The sequence below is a fragment of the Suncus etruscus genome, chromosome 7 (assembly GCF_024139225.1).
Source record: "Suncus etruscus isolate mSunEtr1 chromosome 7, mSunEtr1.pri.cur, whole genome shotgun sequence".
Lineage (NCBI taxonomy): Eukaryota > Metazoa > Chordata > Mammalia > Eulipotyphla > Soricidae > Suncus > Suncus etruscus.
This window is the reverse complement of record NC_064854.1, coordinates 56026739-56050495: the sequence shown is the minus strand read 5'-3', so window position 1 is coordinate 56050495 and position 23757 is coordinate 56026739. Positions and strand designations below refer to the sequence as shown.

Genomic DNA, 23757 nt, shown 5'->3' with positions numbered 1-23757 from the left:
CTGCCCGGGGCTGCACCGAGGAGGCCGAGGGCGTGAGCGCAGCGCCCCGAGTGCGCTCCCCAGCTGGTGCCACCGCTCGGGAGGGCGCCGCCCCTGAGCCACTCGCCACCTCGCCACCCCGCCACCCCGCCACCCCGCCACCCCTCGGGCCGGGTCCACGCTGGATCCGCTCGCCCGCGCCGGTCCCGCCCGCCGCTTGCAGGTGGGCTGCGGCGCGGGGCCCGGGGAGCCCGGGCCGAGCGGCCACCACCACCACCACCACCGCCACCCACGTCCCTGTCCCCGCTGAGCCGCCGCCCCCGCCCCATGGAGCTGTCGCCCGCGTCCGGGGGCGCCGCCGAGGCGCGCTCGTGGCCCGAGATGTTCCCGGCGCTGGAGCCGTCCGACTCGCCGCTGCCCCCCGACGAGCTGGAGGCGGCCGTGCCCGTGAGCGGCGCCGTGGCCGGGGGCATGCTGGACCGCATCCTCTTGGAGTCGGTGTGCCAGCAGCAGAGCTGGGTCCGCGTGTACGGTAAGGATGCCCCCTCCCCCCAGCCCCGGGGCGACCCCCTTTTTCCCTTGGCAGAAGTCAAAGTCATCTCCTCCCCGGGCAACTTTCGCCGCAGTCACCACCGCCAAGTTCTTCCTCCCCCGTGCAAAATCCATCCATCTCCTCCCGCTGCAAAATTCAGCACCTTACTCACCCCCCCCCCCCGCCGGTGCAAAATGCAACCTCTACCTCGTTGCAGTATTTATCCCCTCCCGTGCAAAATGCAGCCCCCCCCCCTCCAAGGACTTCTCTGTCCTCCTTCAGTAGCTGTCTACTTCCCGAGCCCCTTTTGCACCCCCTTTGGACCCTCCCCTGCCTTATTCTACTAAGTTTCTCCTCCTGTCCTGCGCGCTGGGGCGCTTGTGTTCCATGAGTGCGTTTCTTTGGATCTTTCTAGGTACCCGCAGCCTGTTCTAAGGTGTTTTAGACTCTGCGCTTAATTCTAATAATAATTCTAATATGTCCGTCCACCTGCAGGCAGAACTATCAGTCCAGCTTCCAGAAGGTGGCATATCCCTCCCTTGTCTTTCCCCCAGGAAATCAAGCGAGCGAGGCACACTGGCTGTTTGCAGAAGCTGAAGTGTTTAGCGGGTAAACTTCAGTTAAGATGCAAATGGAATTAGGAAAGAGGCAGAGTGCAGTGCTGATTGATCCCTGTGCGCTTCTTTTCTGAACCTCAGTTGCCCTGGACAGCCCCAGTTAGGCCAAAGGGTAATGGGGTTATTCCAGATGGCCCCTTTGTTGCGGCTCATTCGCTTTTGTCAAGAGCCCTCCTCCCTCCCCCAATCTTTGTACTGGGAAAGTGATGCGCACACTAGAATTTTTCCACCCTGCATTCCTCTCTTGAATTAAAACAGTGATGAGATTCTGTTAGATCTGTTAGGGCTAGATTTGCTTGTCACAGCGTGAGAACCCAGGCTGCTTGGGAAAACTCATAGCCCAATGAGTTAGAGCCTGACATGAGTGGGCTGAACTGTAACTTTCTTTTTTTGTTTTGTTTTGTTTTGTTTTGTTTAGTTTAGTTTTGTTTGTTTGTTCTTGGGTCACACCTTGTGGTGCTCCGTGGGTTACTCCTGGCTCTGCTCTCAGAAATCGCCCCGTCAGGCTCGGGGGAACCATTTGGGATGCTGGGATTCAAGCAACCATCACTGGTTTGGCTGCGAGCAAGGCAAAAAGCACTACCGCTGTGCAATCTCTCTGGCCCCCAGAACTGTGACTTTCTGCATTTTGAGAACCTCTAAGATTTATTAAGATTTATTATTGGTTTTGTTCTTTTTGGGCCACAGCTGACAGTGCTCAGGTTTCTCCTGTCTCTGTGCTCAGGAATTACTCCTGGCAGACTTCGGGGACCATATGGGATGTAGGGGAATCAAACTCCGGTTAGCCTTGTGCAAAGCAAACACCCTACCGTCTGTACTATTTCTCTGGCCCAGATTTATTTATTATTTAAAAATTTTTTTTTTTTTTTTTTGTCGAAGGAGACATCAGTACTGGAAGGTAGCCAATTGGCAGAACCTGGGGTCAGTCAGGCACATTGATTGTTTCTATGTTCTCTGTGGTTATGTGCATCTAAGCTTGGAGTGGCCAAAGACATTGTGTTATTTATTTTCCTTTTCTTGGTTTTTGGTTCATACCCTGCAGCACTCAGGGGTTACTCTGACTCAAGGCTCAGAAATCGTTCTTGGCAGGCTCGAGGGACCATATGAGATGCCGAGATTCGAACCACTGTCCTTCTGCATGCAAGGCAAATGCCCTACCTCCATGCTATCTCTCCGGTCCCCTTCTTTTCCTTTTCTTCCTCTCAAGCAAGAGATGCCCTTATGATTTCCTCATGATTGAGACCTGAAAGTTTGTCTCTGAACAATGTAGATGACTTTTGACCCAACACAATCTCAAAGAGAACAGGAAGAGTTCAGAACTTTGGGATCTGGTCACAGTTTGGCTGGTCAGTGACTGTCTATTACAATTTGAGGTAGCAGATTAGGTCTTTGTTTCCTATGAAATTAGAACAATAGATGAAGTAATTTTTTTTATTACCCCTGCAGACCTAAATCTCTAGCAATTACATTCTTTTTATAGTTTTTATAGTTCTTACGGATTTGTGTACCACTTGGTATTTTGTTGTGTGTGGTATTTTGTGTGTGTTTGGCCACACCCAGCTTCCTCAGGGTTTCCTTCTGGTTCTGTGTTTAGGGCTCATTCCTGGTGGTACTCTGGGGATTATATGCCATGCCTGGAGATCTGGGGAATTGATCGGAGTTGACCGATCAACTCTGGGGATCGAACCAGATTTGGTAGCAAGCAAGGCAGAGCTTTAATCTCTGTACTATTGCTTCGGACCCATGTTTGTGTCCTTGATGGTATATTCAGAATAACTGAAATAATTGAGGTAGGAGATGGTAGGAGATGGTGGATGTTCAGCCAGGTCTGGTTTTAACAGATTGAAACCTTTCTTGCCTGATTGTCCCTCTCTACTTGCTAATCCCATTTAGCCTGTAACTTCCTACAACAGTTTATGAGCTGCTGAAGATGAGCCTGCTCTGAATCTGCTGTTCCATGTTCTCATCCCCCTTTCTATTTTTACACAGTTAAGTATCTTAGAAGTCAGAGTTAAACTGCATTTGTGTATATGTTTTTCAGTATTTCATCATCCAAAACTATTCTCTCGGGCTTTTCTAGACTTGTGATAACAGTCATTCAATTGACAAAAACATTGCTATTCTCACAGTTCTTTCTAGGGTTGATTTGTGACAAATGATAATAAATCATATGTATTTCACAAATAAATGTTCATGATGGGCCCGAATAATATCATAGCCAGTAGAATACTGCCTTGTATGTAGCTGACCGGGGTTTGGTTCCATCCCTGGCATCCTGTAGGAGTGATTCCTGAGTAGAGAGCCAGGAGTAAGCCCTGAGCATTGCTGGGTGTGGCCTTCTCCATCAATAAATTACCACCCCCCCAAATAAGTAAATATGTATGGTACATACATTCTGTCACACTGAGTGAATTTCAGTGAATTAGACTTTTTACTACATTGTAACTTTCTTTCATCTCCCCTTTCAATTAGCTTTGTAACTCTCTTCCTTCTTCCTTTCTCAATTAGCCTGATGTTGCTATTATTTACTGTTTAGTGTTTCAGCTTTTGTTCTTCTATAGCAGCTAGCTCTTGTATGTACTGTGGCCTTATCTGTAGTTTGATAGAAATATTCCAAAACTATTCCAATGACTCATGACTTTTCTCTCTGCCCTTAGCCAGTTTTTTAGTTGTGTATTACAGCACTCATTGAAAAGCTGTGAAATAAAAATGTTAGAATGATGAAACTCATTTGTAGAATAGTTAGTTTATTTTGGTTTTCTTGTTGACTTAGTTGTTTTCTATGTGCAAAACCCTGGTTGTTTGGAAAATCTGTCTGCTGCTTCCCAATTTAAGGAGTCTTCAAGTATAGCCTTTTTTTTTTTTTTTTAAATACAGGTGCTGGCAACCCACAACTACAACTGGACCTTAAAGTACCTGAATATTCTGTCTTTGCCACAAATTGGTTTTCTGACTATGAATAAGTAATTAAAAAATTTTTAGTGGGGGAACTGTACCCAGTTATGCTTAATATTTACTCCTGGCTCTGTATCAGGGATCTGCTGGTGGTGCTCTGGGGACCATATGTGGTGCTTGTGATTGACCCCTCTGATCCCCCCCACCCCATGCAGAAGCACCTTAATAAGGTTTGTACTACCTCTTTGGCCTGGGGCAAGTAATTTGAACTCTGTGGGTCTAGGTTTCTTTTTTTTTTTTTTTTTTTGGTTTTTGGGCCACACCCGTTTGACGCTCAGGGGTTACTCCTGGCTATGTGCTCAGAAATCGCCCCTGGCTTGGGTGGACCATATGGGACGCCGGGGGATCGAACCGAGGTCCTTCCTTGGCTAGCGCTTGCAAGGCAGACACCTTACCTCCAGCGCCACCTACCCGGCCCCGGGTCTAGGTTTCTATATAAAGTGTGCGCTCTATAATTATTTACCCTCTATGGTCTTTTTTTTTTTTTTTTTTTTGATTTTTGGTTTTTGGGTCACACCTGGCAAGGCCCAGGGGTTACTCCTGGTTCTATGCTCAGAAATCACTCCTGGCAGGCTCGGGGGACCATATGGGCTGCTGGGATTCGAACCAATGACCTTCTGCATGAAAGGCAAAAACACCTTACCTCCATGCTATCTCTCTAGCCCCTATGTTCCTTTTTTTTTTTTTTTTTTTAACTCTGGAGGTTTCTGATTCTGTCACCTGCCCTCCTCTGTTACCTACAGGTTATTACCAATTCTGGTCTCGTTCTTGGAGATAGGCGTGGGGCAAACCCACAATTTGATGTATTTAAATCTTGTCTGGAGGGACCGGGGAGCTCTTTTCACAGAAGGTCAGTGAACTGCCTTTGGAAAAGAGGAATGTGAAGGCAGATGTCTATTTGTTTGGAATGTTTTCACAAGATACTAAAGTGGGGATGGGGATCTTGCTCAGGCCTAGCATTTTCAGCTTTGGGATCTAACCTAAAATAACTCTGTAGGTTTTAAAAGGGATACAGAATAAGGAATGGTGTTAAGTGCTATTGGCTTTGGAAGGAGGTTCACATGGCAGTATACTTCTCTGTATGAGAGGTATATGTAGATGGCAAAAAACGTAGATGGCAATAGCAAAGGCTTCCTACTTTGTAAAGAATAGCAAGAGAAGCTTTTGGAATTTTATCAGTTCCCCTCACAAAGTTTGAAGACTGGACTGTTCTGAGTCTGTTCTTGTATTGATACTTCATATATGTCATATATGTCATGTGTTGTTCATTGCCACGATGGGCAAACTTGGGGATTGTGTTTGGAGCTTTGTAATGGGGGACCTTTCTTAGATTGCAAACCTCAGAACTCATCTTTGACACTCAGCCAAGACGAAGCACATCATCTCCCCTTCCTTTGCTTTGAGCCATAAAATGTTGCATTTGTTTATTTCAGCATTGGAATAAGTTATGCATGGGCCCTATCAAGACTAACTAGATTTCTGACCTTGGGGACTTTTGTTTATCTCTGTATTGCTGTCTTGATTCTTTGATCAGTGTTACCATGGCCAATAGATTGGTGCTTGTTTCTGCTAAGTTTGCTGCCTGTTGAACACTGATCCTTGTGTCCTTGACCCATCAAGACTGCAACCTGCCTGCTTGTAGGGGTGGTAGAGTTGCTTGAACAAAGGCATGCCACCAACAGCTAAATATGGATGCAGACTCCTAGAGCATCAAATGCAGAACATTTTTCAGATATTTATAACCTCACAGCAAGTCAATTGGCTGAAAAAGCTCAGCCGCCTAGTAAAGGCAGCAGGGGCAGAGGCCTCAGCTGTCTGTTCCGATGGTGAGTAGGGACCACCTTATACAGGGGAATACACACGTTGGGTACTCTTGGTGGGGAGACTCTCAAAATGCCCCTGCACTCACCATCCCAGTAGCTGTACTGACCAGTGACATCTGTAGCTGGAGCAGCGATAGGGTTATCACAGTCTAGTAATTACCAAGAAATCTCCTAAAAGTTCGTCCCCAGCTTAGTGCTTGCGAGTTGCTTCCATTGGTTCTTTGAGAACCATGTGGTGTTAAGGATGGAACCTGGGTGCACTGCATGTAAAGCATGTGTGCAGCCTGTTGTTTAATATGGTTCCATGTTTAATATGGGTCGTTTTGTCAGATTTATCTAGAATTATCAGTTAATACAACCTACCATAAAGCTAGTACATAAAGCTAGTTGTTGAGACCTCTCTGAAGGCCTGGGCCATTTGAGCAAGTTGAAGGAAAAGGAATCATACACTACATCATGTGGCCATTTGGCCTTCAAACTGTGCCCTGGCAACTTGATAAGAATTTCTTTTTTGTTTTTATTTTTGGCCCATACCTGGTGGCGCTCGGGTTACTCCTGGCTCTGTACTCAGAAATCACTCTTGACAGGCTCAGGGGACCATCTTGGGTCAGCCGTGTGCAAGGCAAATGCCCTACCACTGTACTATTACTTCGGCCCCAATTTAGTAAGAATTTCTCAAACTGTACATAAGTTGATGGATGCAAAATTCTTTTTTCGGGGGGTGGGGACTACATCCTGTGGTACTTGGGTTAGTCCTGGCTCTGTGCACAGAAATCACTCCTGGCAGACTGGGGGTACCATCTGGGATGCCAGGGATCTAAACCAGGTCAGCCACATGCAAGGCAAAAATCCTACCCACTGTGCTATTGCCAACCCCTGGACAAAGAATTCTCAACTGGTGTAGTGAATGATATGGCTTATGTTACATGAATAAGATAAAAGATATTTTTTATTTATAAGATATCTTTTATTACGCTTTTTGAGAATGTCTGTTATTTACTTTAAATGTTGCAACCAGTAAGTCATCCAGGAAGTTAGTTCTTTTTTGGTTCAGTATGAATTAGATATGACTAACACACTGGTCTTATACAGAATGTGCTTACCATAATTAACCCTGCATATTTTAAGGGAGTCACTCATCCTTCCTTGTCTGAAATATACACTGATGACTAGTGCTTTGCATTAATATGTAAATGTTGTCCAAGACTGAAAGTTTGCTTTTGTTTGCTTCTTTAAATTTTGGGCCAACTCTTGATCCTTAGGCACTACATCTAATTCTGTGTTTGGGCATCATTCACGCGATGCCAGAAATTGAACCCATTCTTAAGCATTTGCTCAGCCCCTTTGAAGTCTCTCTAGCCCAAAACTGAAGTAAGGTTTTTTGTTTTGTTTCGTTTTGTGTGACCACACACAATCGTGTGCAAAGCTTACTCAGGTATCACTACACTCTTGGCAGACTCTGGGGACTATATAGGATGCAGGGGATTGAACTTAGATTGGTCTCATGCAAGGCAAGTACCTTTTCTACTATACCTGCTCTGGCTTATATACTGTTATTTTAACCCAGGTGGACTTCAAAGGGCCCCTCTCCCCATTTCTTCTGTTGAGAAAAAGTAGTATATTTCACTTAAACGTCATTCATGGGTGATGCTGTTTTTTTTTTTTTTTTGATATCATCTTGGTATTTATTTGCCCACTATTCTACTGGTTTATTACTACTTTCTTTTCTTTTCTTTTTTATTTATTTATTTATTTATTTATTTTTTGGTCACACCCGGCATTGCTCAGGGGTTACTCCTGGCTGTCTGCTCAGAAACAGCTCCTGGCAGGCATGGGAGACCATATGGGACACCGGGATTCGAACCAACCACCTTTGGTCCTGGATCAGCTGCTTGCAAGGCAAACATCGCTGTGCTATCTCTCCGGGCCCCTACTTTATTTTCAAAACCTAAAAATATGTTGGAAGATGGGGCTGGAGAGATAGCATGGAGGTAAGATGTTTGCCTTGCATGTGGAAGGTTGGTGGTTCGAATTCTAGCATCCCATATGGTCCCCTGAGTCTGCCAGGAGCAATTTCTGAGCATAGAGCCAGGAGTAACTCCTGAAAGATGCTGGGTGTGACCCCATCCCCCCCAAAAAAGTTGGAAGAATAGGCTAGATACCCAAAACTGTTTCAGAAATGAAAACATTTTGATTTTTAGAAAATTGTGTTTGTGTGTGTCTGTGTGTCTGTATTCTTGTATGTTAATTCTAAGTGAGATGAAGCACCATTCAGGAGTTAATCATGTTCAGATTTCTGCAGTTCAACAGATGAGTTGAATACCACACTAAGTATGGTACAAGGACTATAAATAGCGTTATGTCAGTGCAGGTCAGAATTTACTGCCAGAGAATTTCTGGAATTTTTTTTTTTAGAGCTTTTTGGATTTAGAAACTGCAGATACTGGATTGAAGATCGGTACACATTTTCTGATGTAAGTAATGTGAAGTTCAAAGACCTGGACCATGTATTTGACGTGTAGGTTCTATGCTTGGCACCACATGGTTCTCTGAGCACTGTAGAGAGAGACCCATTAGTACCTATCAACAACAACAACAACAACAGCAACAACAACAACAATAGACCTTTCCCTTCAAAACACACCCCACCAATAGCAAACAATGATATTGAATATCTAGAAAGCCTATTATTTGTGAATATCTAGAAGGTCTATTATTATTACTAATTATTATTATTATTTTGGTTTTGGCCACACGGCAGTGCTCAGAGATTACTCCTGGAAGGCTTGGGGACTCATAAATATGCTAGAGATTGAACTCAGGTTGGCTGTGTGCAAGGCAAGTGTATGCTATCATTCTGGCTCTGTTCCTATTTATTAGAATAGTTCATTTAAAAATTTTTTTTTTTGTTTTTTTGGCCACACCCGATTGATGCTCAGGGGTTACTCCTGGCTAAGCGCTCAGAAATTGCCCCTGGCTTGGGGGGGACCATATGGGACGCAAGGGGGATCGAACCGTGGTCGAGATCTTTCCTTGGCTAGCGCTTGCAAGGCTGTCTACCTTACCTCTAGCGCCACCTCGCCGGTCCCTAGAATAGTTTATTTTGTAGCATGTCTTTGATCTTATTCAGAATATAAAATTCTGTGCATACACTTTAAAAATGATGAACGGTTCTGCTTTATGCTGTTGAATGTGATAGATCTCTCTGAAATGATGGGGCAAGAGAAAGCAGGCTGTCCTCTGATAAAGTGAGGTGGGGGGCAGTGTTCCCCTGGGCTCTGTTCCCTGGGAAGGAGGCGGGTGAGGTGAAGCTGAGGTTTATGTAATTGTTCTTTGCACTTGTCCTCTTCAGTAGCACAGAGTGATTTGATCACCTTTTAAGTAGGGGAACCACAAAAAAGCATTCAACTAATGACTGAGTTAATCCAGAAAAAATTCAGCAGTCTGCTCTGCCGTCCCGCCCTGTTGGAATAACTTTTTAAGTCAGAGGTGTTTGGTCTTGTTAGCCAGGAGGAGGAGGAGCTTCATGTGTGCTCATGGGCACCCTTGAAATAGTTTCACCCCGTCCTGGCAGAGGGATAATTGCACTCTGATGTTTGTAAAAACACCCATCTTCTGAAGCGTTTAGGTGCTCCTCAAGACCTGTGGTTGGGGAAACCCTTTACCCATTCAGTGGCGCTGCTTTCCTAGTGAGCAGGCAGAAGTCTGTAAATTACGAAAAGTAGGAAGAAGACCTGTGTCTGGAGTGTGAACAGGAGGAGGCTGCCCAGCAGCCTCTTGCAGATGTCATTTAGAAGTGCCTGGGGCTGTGGTGCTAGAGGTAATGTGTCTGCCTTGCCAGCGCTAGCCTAGGATGAACTGCGGTTCGATCCCCCGGTGTCCCATATGGTCCCCCAAGCCAGGAGTGACTTCTGAGTGCATAGCCAGGAGTAACCCCTGAACGTCACCGGGTGTGACCCAAAAACCAAAAAAAAAAAAAATTAAAAATGCCTATGGGCGTTTCTCCAGCCTTGTGGAGCGGGCAGGCAGGAGGCTGCGTCTGAAGTTCCCTTCCCTTCCCTTCCCTTCCCTTCCCTTCCCTTCCCTTCCCTTCCCTTCCCTTCCCTTCCCTTCCCTTCCCTTCCCTTCCCTTCCCTTCCCTTCCCTTCCCTTCCCTCCCCTCCCCTCCCCTCCCCTCCCCTCCCCTCCCCTCCCCTCCCCTCCCCTCCCCTCCCCTCCCCTCCCCTCCCCTCCCCTCCCCTCCCCTCCCCTCCCCTCCCCTCCCCTCCCCTCCCCTCCCTTCCTCCTTTCTCCCCCCTCCTTCCCAGGTGTGAAGAGTCTGCATCTGCCTCACTGTGAAAGCAGACTGAGGTCCAGTTGCATCCTTAGTCCTCCCTAGATTTCCCTGGGCCAGCATTGCTTAAAATCTGTGGTGGTTCTTCCAATGGGGCCCTATAAAAGACCCCTAATCACTTCTGAAGCTAAGAAACTGCTAATGTGAAAAGTTCAAGATACTTTCAATAGGCCAAAGTACGTGTGTACACATCAATCCTTGAAACTTCCTCACTGAGGAAGCCAGCACAGGAAGTTTGGATTATTCCCCAAATTGGAGACAAAATTTCACAGTTGGTCAGGATTCGAACTCTTAACCTCAGATTCCTTAGCCTCCTGTTTTAGCCTCGAGATCATGCTGCTTCCTCCTGAGGGAACTGGCCTTTCAAGTCTGAGGTCAGGAAAAGTGGACAGTGAGAAACAGCAGATTGTTGGTTTCACAGTGTTTAAGGGAAGTCCAGGAAGTACATTACCTGGGTAACCAAAAACAAAGATGGACTAAACAGAAAGAAAACGGGGCAACGAATCATCATCTCCTGCTAGTCCTGATGCAGTGAACCAGAATCAAGACCTTAAAAAAGCTTTTCCCAGATATTTATCCATTTAAAACGTTCTTTTTTCATTTGTTTTTGTTTTTGTGCCATACCCATCGGTGCTACTCCTGGCTCTGTGCTCAGAAATTACTACTGGTGGGACCGAAGAGATAGCACAGTGGTAGGGCGTTTGCTTTGAAGCTGCTGACCTAGGACCAATGTGGTTCGAATCCCAGCATCCCATATGGTCCCCTGTGCCTGCTGGTGCGGCTCAAAAACCAAAACAAAACAAAACAAAAAATAAGGAAAGAAAGAAATTACTACTGGCAGGCTTGGGGAAACATATGGAATGCTGGGGATCAAACCCATGTGGGCTGTGTGCAAGGCAAATGCCCTAACTGTTGTGTTATCACTTGGGCTCCCTAGAAGTAATGATTTAGAAGGGCATTTGACCATTAACACTGGATAATTCCTAATCTATTTATTTATTTGTTTTGTTTTTTTGGGCCATATTTGGCAGCATTTGGGTTACTCCTGGCTCTGCATACAGAAATTACTCTTGGCAGACTCAGGGATTCTCAGTGGGATGCCAGAAATTAAACTCAGGTCGGCCACATGCAATGCAAAAGACATACCTGTTGTGCTATTGCTTGAGTTCTTTAGAAGTGATGTTTTAGAAGGATATTTGACCATTAATGTTGGATAACTTCTAATAAATTTAAGACAGTTAATTTGCTATCTCCCCCTCTTTGAAAAACATGAATTTTATATGCCTGGCTTATATATAATTTTATATGCCTGGTTATGCCTGGCAGTGGTTGGCCTAGGTGTTGGATGCCACCACCTCCTGTACACTGTAGTGCAGGGCGTCTCTGATTCATACCAGATGTCCTGGGGTTTGGACTCAGGGTCTTGCATGTGCCAGGCATAGTTCTGCCAGTTCAGCTCTCTCCCTGGCTACCTTCTTTTAACTACCAGCTGAAGATGATAGTTATATCATGATATAAATATTTTCATATCATGATGTAGATATTTTTTTACTAAGAGTATGATCTATGTCTAATATAAATAATTTACATTTTAATTCTGTCTAAAGAGAATGAAACCATAATAGTTCTACCCCCCAACTATGTACTCTTTTACCAATTGTTCCAGTCCTTTCTGTGTACAAATGTACACATTTGGTCTCATACTATGTATTTATATCCTGTCTTTATTTTTCTTGACAGTGTATTTTCTTCTAATTTTGAAAGTGCTTAAAACATATTCGTGGCCTGGGACTTGAACCCTGGCACCTCACAGGCCCCATTCTCCAGGACTGCCAGGCATGGCACTAGGAGGTCCCTGAGAATTTTAGAGATAGCCTCTAACATACTGAAATGCATTTCACTTTTCAACCTTCTAACTCAGGGGTCTCAAACTCAATTTACCTGGGGGCCGAGGAGGCAAAGTCGGGGTGAGGCAAGGCCGCATAAGGGATTTCGCTTACTGAATATTTGCAATAAAAAAATCGCATTAGTAAGAAAAAAATTGCAAAATATCGCATTAAACATTTGCATACCCCAAACGGAACTGCTCAGGGTATGCGAATGTTTAATGCGATTTTTTTCTTACTAATGTGATTTTTATTGCGATTATTTGGTAAGCGAATAATCGCGAATACTGTGATACTTGAAGGCTGGCCGCGGGCCACAAAATGTTGTACGGAGGGCCGCAAATGGCCCGCGAGCCGCGAGTTTGAGACCCCTGTTCTAACTGATTAATGTTGCACCTTCTTTTCAAAAGGAAGTACATGAAGTCTTTTTCTCTGCTCTTTCCTCTTGCTTGCCATCAGGCCGCCTATTACTGTTCCTCTTACATAAATAGTATGTGTGTGACATTCTTTTGTATCCTTCCTCTCCTGGAGGGGTGGGGGTAGGATGGGGAGAGAGAACTGCCAAGAGTGAGATCCAAGGTATTTGATCTGTTTCTGGGTCACACACAGGGTAACTCAGTGTTTACTCCTGGCTCTGCAGTCAGGGATCACTCCTGACTTGGGATGCTGGGGATGGATCTCATGTCCACCTGTGCAAGGTATATGCCCTACCTGCTGTGTTATGACTACAGCGGCCCCCAATGGGGTTTTTGCATTTTTTTTTTTTGGTTAAAATATATCACACTGAATCATCTTTATTAGACTTTTTTTTTTTTGGTTTTTGGCCACACCCATTTGATGCTCAGGGGTTACTCCTAGCTAAGTGCTCAGAAATTGCCCCTGGCTTGGGGGGACCATATGGGATGCCTGGGGGATGGAACCCTGGTCACGATCTTTCCTTGGCTAGCACTTGCAAGGCAGACACCTTCCCTCTAGTGCCACCTCGGCGGCCCCCTTTATTAGACTTTTTACATAATTGTTAATAGGCTCCAGATTGGCTAAACATTATAAATATTAATGAAATTGATTACTTATATTAATATAGGTGATGCATGTTTCAACATCTGTTTCTAAATATTCACATATTAAGCTTACATTTGTTTAATTAAAAATCTTATTAGTGGGCCCAGAGAGATAGCACAGCGGCATTTGCCTTGCAAGCAACCTATCCAGGACCAAAGGTGGTTGATTCGAATCCCGGTGTCCCATATGGTCCCCTGTGCCTGCCAGGAGCTATTTCTGAGCAGACAGCCAGGAGTGACCCCTGAGCACCGCCAGGTGTGACCCAAAAACCAAAAAAAAAAACCCAAATAACTTATTAGTAAAGAATTTTTCTTCCTCTTTAATAATCAATTACTGATTTAAATAATTATCTTTATAATTATTTTCCACATTTTATTTACAAGCAAAAATTTAAGATCCATAATACTAAATATATCCTCCCAAATCTTATAGGCAAGATCACCCCCCAAAATTATAATACATGATTACTTATATTAACATAGGTGATGCATGTTTCAACATCTGTTCTAAATATTTGCATTTATTAATACAAATTCTTATAAGGATCCTATTAGGTATTATGATATTTGTTATGTATGTATGGGAAAATTGCATAGAACTATCTTTTTTTTTTATTGTGACTGAAGTTCATTACACAGATTTATTTACGGTACATAGTGACAATGAATGAAGGGCATTCCCACCACCAGTGTTGTCTCCCTCCACTCCTGTTCCTAGCATGTCTCCCACACAATCCTCCTTTACCCCCCAGAATCCTAGTGCTGTTTTTGTGTTTCCTGGGACAGCTGGAGCAGGCTTATAGAGGAAGCTGGCTATGAGTCCTGTGGGTTCTGGAGCCATTTGTTATCATTATTTGGGAATGTAGAAAGATAGTACAGCAGTAAAGGTCCTTAAACTGGCCAGAAGTGATTTTTTTTTTTGTTTGTTTGTTTTGTTTTTGGGCCACACCTGGTGGCGCTCAGGAATTACTCCTAGCTCTGTACTTAGAAGTCGCTTCCTGGCAGCCACTGAAGACCATATAGGATGCTGGGGGTCGAACCTGGGTCTGCCGCATGTAAAGTAAATGCCCTACCTACTGTGCTATCACTCTTGCCCTGCCAGGACTGATTCTTGAGTACAGAGCCAGGAGTAACTACTGAGCACTGGTGTGACCATAAAACAAAACTTTTTGGGTGTTTTGGAGATGATCAGGGTCTTCCTGGTTCTGTGCCCACGACTGACCTTTGGAGATACTTAGGGGAATCCTATGCAGTGCCAGAGATTGAAAACCAGTATTGGGAAGCAAGGCATACACTTTAACCTTTCTGCTATCTCTCTAGCCTCTAGAGGCATTTTTAAATTGCTTTATATCTGAATTGATATCATCTGTATTGATACTATCTGAGTTGATATCTGAATTGATACTACCAAGTTTTGTTTTTTGGTGTGGGACAGAATTGCCTCCATTGTTTCTCCCTCATATTCCCCTGCACACGTGTGTGTACACACACAACACATACACACACATAACTATACATCCTGATATAGTTTCCTGCTGTTGTGTAAGTGGGTCCTCATTCATTTCATGCTGACATGATGCCTGGATGAATCATAACTTAACAAGTCCCTACATTTCTCAGGTAGAGGAGTGATTGGGCAGTAAATAATCTTTAGTGCAAGCCATTTTAAGGTACATGGATAAAAAGGCAAAGAGTGATGTCTTTAACTTTTTATATCTGTGAATCCAAAAATCTTCACATTTGAGACCATTAAAAAATATTGGGGGGCCGGGAAGGTGGCACTAGAGGTAAGGTGTCTGCCTTGCAAGTGCTAGCATAGGATGGACCTCGGTTCGAATCCCCGGCGTCCCATATGGTCCCCCCAAGCCAGGGGCGATTTCTGAGTGCATAGCCAGGAGTAACCCCTGAGTGTCAAACAGGTGTGGCCCAAAAACCAAAACCAAAACAAAAATATATATATTGGGCTGGAGAGAGATAGCATGGAGGTAAGGCATTTGCCTTTCATGCAGAAGGTCATTGGTTCGAATCCTGGCGTCCCATATGGTCCGCCTATATCCTTTCAGGGTCGGCGAGATAGCATGGAGGTAAGGCATTTGCCTTTCATGCAGAAGGTCATTGGTTCGAATCCCGGCGTCCCATATGGTCCCTCGAACCTGCCAGGAGCAATTTCTGAGTGTGGAGCCAGGAGTAACTCCTGAGCACTGCCGGTGTGATCCAAAAAAACAAACAAACAAAAAAATCCTTTCTTCTAAGCCAAAGTCAACAACAAAAGAATCAAGAGACCCAAACTATAAAAAATCTAAATTTAAAATGTTCTTGTTGGGGCTGGAATGATAGCACAGTTGTAGGGCATTTACCTTGCATGCAGCCGACCTGGGACAGACCTAGGTTCGATCCCCAGCATCCCATATGGTCCCCCAAACCTGCCATGAGAGATTTCTGAACCCCTGAGCGTTGCTGGGTTTGCCCCCCCCCCCAAAAAAAAGTGCTTGTTATACTAGCAGGCCAAGGGGGCAAAGGGTGGTATAGGATGCATTCTGGAAATATTGTGGAGGAAGATCAACAGTGGTGGGAATGGCCCTGATTCATTGTGTATCTGAAATCCAACTTAAAGGACTTTGTAAATCACAGTGGTTTCAATAAAATAACATTTTAAAAATCCACTGGCTTTCATGGTCCTCAGTAAGGGCTTTATACATTGAAAGCAAAGTGCTCTACCACTGGGCTATATAGCCTAAGTAGAAGATTGCTTTTATGTGGTGTCATGTGTCATTCATTCTTTTATGGGTTTTTGTATTTATTTTATAGTTGGAATAGCCTTTTAATTTTTGAAGTTGTAAATAATTATCCTGTGGTTTGTCTAGTTTTTAATTAATTTTTAAAGTTTAATATGTGAAAGTTTTCTTTATTTGCACTGTGGGGTTAAATCTAGGACCTCACACATACAAGGCTAGTATTCTGATGCTGAGCCACATCCTCAGCTGTTTAAAAAGATTGTTTTTAATTGAAGTAAAGACATTTTATTCAGGGTGGGTGGGGAGAGAGTTGAGAGTGAAGAGAGAGCAAGAGAAAGAGAATTAGTTGAGGAGAGTGAACGATCAAGAGAAGAGAGTTAGTTGAGGGGAGGAGAGGAGAGGAAAAGAGAGGAAAGGAGGGGAGGAAAGGGAGGATGAGAAGAGAGCAGAGGAGAGAAGAGAGGGGAGAGAGTAGTGAAGAATGGTCATGCTCTGCTGACCAGGGCATTTGTGCTGGGGGTTCAGAGCACAGTGCTTGGGGTTATTTATACTTGACAGAGTTGTCCTGGTGCTTTGGTGGTTGGAACTTGGGTCCTCCTGTGTGTAAGGCTGGTGCTTTGCCATGGGACTGTTTTCTCTTTTGTTGAAATCTGCGATCCACTTGGAATTGATTCTGGCCTAAGGTCTGATATGCCTCACAGTTTAGCCTTTAGAGAGATGTCAGTTTTGCTGTCTGAAGCATTGTTTGTTGAATGACCCATCCTACTCCATGGATTTAATATCCTTCTGAATTCTTTATAAATCTTGTATTTTGTTTATCGCTAAACCATTGTGGTCTTTCTTTCTTTCTTTCTTTCTTTCTTTCTTTCTTTCTTTCTTTCTTTCTTTCTTTCTTTCTTTCTTTCTTTCTTTCTTTCTTTCTTTCTTTCTTTCTTTCCTTCCTTCCTTCCTTCCTTCCTTCCTTCCTTCCTTCCTTCCTTCCTTCCTTCCTTCCTTCCTTCCTTCCTTCCTTCCTTCCTTCCTTCCTTCCTTCCTTCCTTCCTTCCTTCCTTCCTTCCTGTTTTTTTTTTTTTTGTTTGTTTGTTTTTGGGTCATACCCGACGGTGTTCAGGGGTTACTCCTGGCTGTCTGCTTAGAAATAGCTCCTGGCAGGCACAGGGGACCATATGGGACACCGGGATTGGAACCAACCACCTTTGGTCCTGGATCGGCTGCTTGCAAGGCAAACACCTCTGTGCTATCTCTCCGGGCCTGCCTCTTTCTTTCTTTCTTTCTTTCTTTCTTTCTTTCTTTCTTTCTTTCTTTCTTTCTTTCTTTCTTTCTTTCTTTCTTTCTTTCTTTCTTTCTTTCTTTCTTTCTTTCTTTCTTTCTTTCTTTCTTTCTTTCTTTCTTTCTTTCTTTCTTTCTTTCCTTCCTTCCTTCCTTCCTTCCTTCCTTCCTTCCTTCCTTCCTTCCTTCCTTCCTTCCTTCCTTCCTTCCTTCCTTCCTTCCTTCCTTCCTTCCTTCCTTCCTTCCTTCCTTCCTTCCTTCCTTCCTTCCTTCCTTCCTTCCCTTTCCTTCCCTTTCCTTTCCTTTCCTTTCTTGGGCCACACGGTGATGCTTGGGGTTGCTCCTGGCTATGCGCTCAGAAATCGCTTCTGGCTTGGGGGACCATATGGGACACTGGGGATCAAACCGAGGTAGGTCTATTCTGGATTAGCAGCATGAAAAGCAAATGTTGTACCACTGTGCTATCACTCTGGCTCGGTTTTGCATTATTTCAAGATTTTCCGTTCTGTCATGCTGTTTTATTAGTTTATAATCAGAAACTATGACTCTAAACTTATTTAATCATTGTCCTATTGTAGACTAATATTTTTCAAAATTTTTATATTAACCTGGTTGTCTTTGTGAACAAGTCTTTTTGCATTGGATTTTTGTTGTTTGTTTTAGGGCTACACTTGGTGGTGTTCAGGGTTTTTCCTGACTGCTTAGGGATCCTGGTGGGACTTGGGGGAGGGGGGGAACCATATATGGTACTGGGGATCATACCTAGGTGGGAAGTATGTAAGGCAGCGCCCTTCCTGTTGCATGGAATACTTTTGTTTGTTTTGGGGATGCAACCAGAAATTCGCTGGGGTTACTCCTGGCTCTCTGCTTAGGAATCACTCCTGGCATTGTTCAGGGGGGCCATATAGGATGTTGGGGATTGAATCTGGGTGAGCTGCATACAAGGCTAGCACTTTACCCACTGTACTCTCACCAAGCCATTTGAAAACTGTGGGACCATTTGAAGTACTGAGGATGAGGATAAAACCCAGGTTAACCACGGCGCACCCAATCTGCCATGCTATCACTTTGGCCCCTGCATTGAATCTTTTGACTGTTTCCCTGAATGACCTTCCTTAAAGACCTGAGACTTAGCACCAAATTGGTGTGACTTTCCTGGAATTCAGCTCCTGCTGCCACAAATAGATGAATGTATTTCTCAGAATTCTTAGGTTCCTCTGTGTCCCTACTTTCAACGTACTAAAAAATTATTTTTACAAATTACTTTATTTATTTATTTTTTTTTTTTTTGGTTTTTGGGCCACACCCTGTGAGGCTCAGGGGTTACTCCTGGCTATGCGCTCAGAAGTTGCTCCTGGCTTCTTGGGGGACCATATGGGACGCCGGGGGATCGAACCGCGGTCCATCCTAGGTTAGCGCAGGCAAGGCAGGCACCTTACCTCCAGCGCCACCGCCCGGCCCCAAATTACTTTATTTTTAAAGACTATGTATAACATGGTTGCTTATATTACATTTGCTCCAAACTGAGTGGTGGCGCAAGCAGTAGGGTGTCTGCCTTGCATGTGGCTAACCCAGGACGACCTCGGTTTGATCCCCTGGCAACTCATATGGTTCCTCAAGCCTGGAGCGATTTCTTAGTGCATAGCCAGGAGTAACCCCTGAGCATCACCGGATGTAGCCCAAAAAGCAAACAAAACAAAACAAACATATAAACAAAAAAACAACCATTTGCTCCAACCACTCCCACCACTACTGTAAAATTCCCTCTACCATTGTCCCCAGATTCCCATCTATTGCTAAGCCTCTCCCTTGGCAGACACAAAATAATATATTTTATATTACTTGTTTATAGAAAAGTAGTAATAAAATTATTTTTAAAATAACACAATAAGCAAATTGTGAAAATTAATGTATTTTGCAGTGAGGCTGTTAAATTATTATCTGCTAAGCAATTTATTGATAGTTGATATTTTTTAATCACATCCGGCTGTGCTCAGGGGTTACTCCTGGCTCTGCACTCAGAAATTGCTCCTGGCAGGCTTGGGGAACCATATGATGCCAGGGATTGAACCTGGGTCAGTCCCAGTCAGCTGCATGCAAGACAAACACCCTACTACTGTGCTATCACTTTGACTCCTAGATGCATAGAAATTTCTTAGAATATGACTTGGATAGTTTTTATCTGGATGAACAATTGAGGCATATACAGTATGGCATATAGAGTACAGTTTAAGGGACTGGGTTTTATTATTTAATTTTTTGGTTTTTGGGTCACACCTGGCAGTGCTCAGGGGTTACTCCTGGCTCTACACTTAGAAATCACTCCTGGGACCATATGGGAGACTGAGATTCGAACCACTGTCCTTCTGCATGCAAGGCAATGAGAGACAAGTATGGAGCTACCCATATCTTCCCACACAGTTAAACTGCTCCCTTAATCAGTATCCCTAACAAATGCTCATTTGTTAACATTTAAAAACTTTATAGTAACATAGTAACACAGTGACTAACATATAGTAACTGATAGTAACAGTTTGCATTAAGGCTCACTCTAGGAATCATGTGATCTTCGGACCAATGCATAACAACATGTAGTCACCTTTTTTGTTTTGTTTTGGTTTTGGATTACACCCAGTAGTGCTCAGGGGTTACTCCTGACTCTGCTCAGAAATCGCTCTTGGATGCCGGGATTTGAACCACCGACCTTCTCCTTATGCATGAAAGGCAAACACCCTACCTCCATTCTATCTCTCCAGCCCCAGGTGTTCACCATTTTAATAACAGACTACTTTTATTTTTCAGGTTTTTGGGTCAAAAGATTTTTCCCAGGGGCCGGCGAGGTGGCGCTAGACTAGAGGCTAGGTGTCTGCCTTGCAAGCGCTAGCCAAGGAAAGATGGTGACTGTGATTTGATCCCCCAGCGTCCCATATGGTCCCCCCAAGCCCCAGGGACAATTTCTGAGCGCTTAGCCAGGAGTAACCCCAGAGCATCAAACGGGTGTGGCCCAAAAAACAAAAAACAAACAAACAAAAAAAGATTTTTCCCAGATTTTGAGTCAAAAGATTTTACTCAGGTCTCTTTGAAGCAGACATGTTTGCCTGTTCACACAGCCAGAGAGACACTCACAATTGACAAAGATGGTAGGACAGGTGCTGGTTGTGAACAGAAGCTCGTTTTTTCAGTCTGTCTAATGATGACTACGTGCAGTATTTGCCATGCAAATGCCCTACCTTTGTGCTACCTCTCCGGCCCCTGAAAGTAGTGTTTTTTATTTTATTTTATTATTTTTTTTTAGTGTTTTTTAAATAGGACTCCTTTATCCCCTTTCTGGTAACATCTGTCTCCTTCCTGGGCTTGTACATTTGTCTCAAGTGTCTTCTCCTTCCCATAATTACAGATCTGATGTGGAGAGCCACTTGTGATGTAAACCTTAGAATAGATTAACTGGGTCCCTAATGGATATCTCTCGTGGTTCTGGTATCGATCCCTGACGCCTTCTCCTTGTTACTCTGTGTTCGACTTATTTCCTGGCATGGGTTTAAAAACCCATCCAGTTCACGTGCAGTCTGTGCTTAGAACAGACTGATTTAATTTCTTCATTTTGCTGATGAAAAATTCAAGCTGCTATTATAAGAAAGCAATCAGCATGAAGCTTGTTGAACCTTGACCCTCGAGTTTCCCCTGAATGTCATATAGCATCACAGTAACTAATGCTGCTTGTTGGCTATGTAGTAATGTTCTGGATAACATGATGTTTTTGTAGGAAATCTTCAGAGTTGTCCAAGTTTATTAGCTGCAGACAACATAACTGTATGTGGGCGAGTGGTGTGAAAATTTTTATACTTAAGGAAATGTTAAACAAAGTCTGGTAGCTATCTAAAATTGGTGTATTTTTAGTAATAATTTACAAAATATCAAGATACTTTTTCCACGCCATAGAAATATGCCTTTTTCAGAAGACTGTTGATTTATGTTGGATCAGGCTAATGAGACTACTGATAAGTTAGAGACCACGCAGTCTTCAGAACCTGAGCTATCTTCATCTGTGGCCCAGTTTTATCTAGTCCAGGATTTACACGCCAACTGACTTCCCACTGTGTATCTGTAATTACAGGAAAGAGATTCTTACTTTCATAGGCTCCTGGGTAAAAACCAAGTACAGCTCAGAGCCTGGTTCTATAACAGATGTTTTAGGATGTTATGTAATTCCCAGGATTTTTCTGGAAGCCCAGGAATTATTGGTGACTGGGCTTGCTTTCATCTTAGTCAGTTCCTCTGGAACCTGTTTCCCTGTAGTGCATATGCTTTATAATTGAGACACATCCTGAGTACATAAGAAGTGGTATTTTCAGTGAATGATGCTGGAACAATTCATTAGCTGTATATTTTAAAAGAAAGTTTAGTCCTTAGTTTTGCATCACACACATATGTAAATGATGAATCCTAGACTTGAAATTGTCGACCTTTAGAAGTTAAAATGCAGTGATTTTTGTTTGTTTGTTTTTTGGATCACACCTGGTGTTGCTCAGGAATTACTTCTGGCTCTGTGCTCAGAAGTCACTCCTGAAAGAAAAAAAGAAGTCACTCCTGGCAGGCTCAGGGGACCATATGGGATGCCGGGATTTGAACCAGTATTCATCTTGTGTTGCGCCGAATGCAAGGTGCCTTACCGCTGTGCTATTGCTCTGGCACAGTAAAATTTTTGATCGTGGGCTAGACAGATTTCTTAAAATGCCCAAAGCTCATGCTACAAAGCAATATGTTTAGCATTTCAAGGATGCAAAAACAAAGTATGCTTGAGACATAATAAACTGTGGATATCAGTTTTGAAATTTAGCTACTTTTGTACTAATTGATTGTGACTTAAAATTTTTATTTAGCAAAGCAATAGTTTTTTACTGAATAAACTTATGTAGAAGAGTGTGAGGAGAGGAAGAGATAAAATACATGTTTAAGAGAGAATATGGGGGTGGGTGGCCAGAGCAGTATAGCACAGCGGTAATTTATATATAAAATTTATATATACTTATAGATAATATTTATATTTATATATAATTTACATCTATATAAAATTTTTGGGCCACACTCATTTGACGTTCAGGGGTTACTCCAGGCTATGTGCTCAGAAATTGCTCCTGGCTTGGAGGGACCATATGGGATGCCGTGGATAGAACTGTGGTCTGTCCTAGGCTAGCACTTACAAGATAGATGCCTTATCTCTAGCACCACCTCTCCAGCTCCTATAAAGTTTTTTTTGTTTGTTTGTTTTTGAGCCATGCCTGGTGATGCTCAGGGGTTACTCCTGGCTATGCGCTCAAAATTTGCCCCTGCTTGGGGGACCATATGAGACACCAGGGGATCAAACCTCGGATGGTCCTAGGTTAGCGTGTGCAAGGCAAATGCCCTACCGCCTGCGTCACCGCTCCGGCCCTTCCAGATATATTTTCTTTTTTTCTTTTTTCTTTTTTTGGATTTTGGGCCACACCTGGCGGTGCTCAGGGGTTACTCCTGGCTATCTGCTCAGAAATAGCTCCTGGCAGGCACGGGGGACCATATGGGACACCGGGATTCGAACCAATCACCTTAGGTCCTGGATTGGCTGTTTGCAAGGCAAACACCACTGTGCTATCTATGTTGATTTCTAATTTCTGAACAAGAAAATACTTTGTATGATTTGAATCCTTTAACATTTTCCAGGCTTATCTTATGTCTCAGAACCTAGTTGAATTAAAGAATATTGTGCGGGGGCCGGGCTGGTGGCGCTGGAGGTAAGGTGCCTGCCTTACCTGCGCTAGCCTAGGAGACGGACCGCGGTTCGATCCCCCGGCGTCCCATATGGTCCCCCAAGCCAGGAGCGACTTCTGAGCGCATAGCCAGGAGTAACCCCTGAGCGTTACCGGGTGTGGCCAAAAAAAAACAAAAAAAAAAAAAAAAAAAAAAAAAGAATATTGTGCATTTGCTCTGTAGGAGGAGTGTTTTATCAGGTTTAGTTGATCAACAGTTGTCTTGTAAGTTTTATGTTTCTTGGTTGGATTTTTTTTTTTAAGCCACACCCGTTTGACGCTCAGGGGTTACTCCTGGCTATGTGCTCAGAAGTCGCTCCTGGCTTGGGGGGACCATATGGGACGCCAGGGGATCGAACTGTGGTCCATCCTTTGCTAGCTCTTGCAAGGCAGACACCTTACCTCTAGCGCCACCTTCCCGGCCCCATCTTGGTTGTTTTTTTGTTTGTTTCTTGGGTCACACTCGGTGGTGCTCAGGGCTTACTCCTGACTGTGCTCAGAAATAGCGCCTGGCAAAAAAAAAAAAAAAAAGAAAAGAAAAGAAAAGAAAAGAAGTAGCATCTGTCAGGCTTAGAGGACCATATGGGATACTGGGAATAGAACACCAGATTCATCATAGGTTGGCTGCATGCAAGGCAACAACCCTACCACTGTGTTATTGCTCTTGTCCCTGTTAAATGGTTTTCTGTCAATTATTGAGAGAGTTGCTAAAGTCTATGGCAATAATTGAGTATTTGTTTAGATTTTCTTGCATTTCTATCAGTTTTGCTTTATGTGTTCAAAT

The 23757-nt window shown here is 43.8% G+C and overlaps 1 protein-coding gene across 3 annotated transcripts in view; it reads left to right on the top strand.

The window, feature by feature from the left end:
* Nucleotides 1-302: 302 nt before the first annotated feature.
* Nucleotides 303-23757, top strand: part of RALGPS2 (Ral GEF with PH domain and SH3 binding motif 2) — a 443748-nt gene continuing 420293 nt past the window's right edge. For all 3 annotated transcript variants that reach the window (XM_049776392.1, XM_049776395.1, XM_049776393.1), the window contains exon 1: nt 303-511. In XM_049776392.1, coding sequence (XP_049632349.1) covers nt 307-511 — 205 coding nt within the window. In that variant the 5' untranslated portion in view covers nt 303-306. The remainder of the gene's footprint in view (nt 512-23757) is intronic.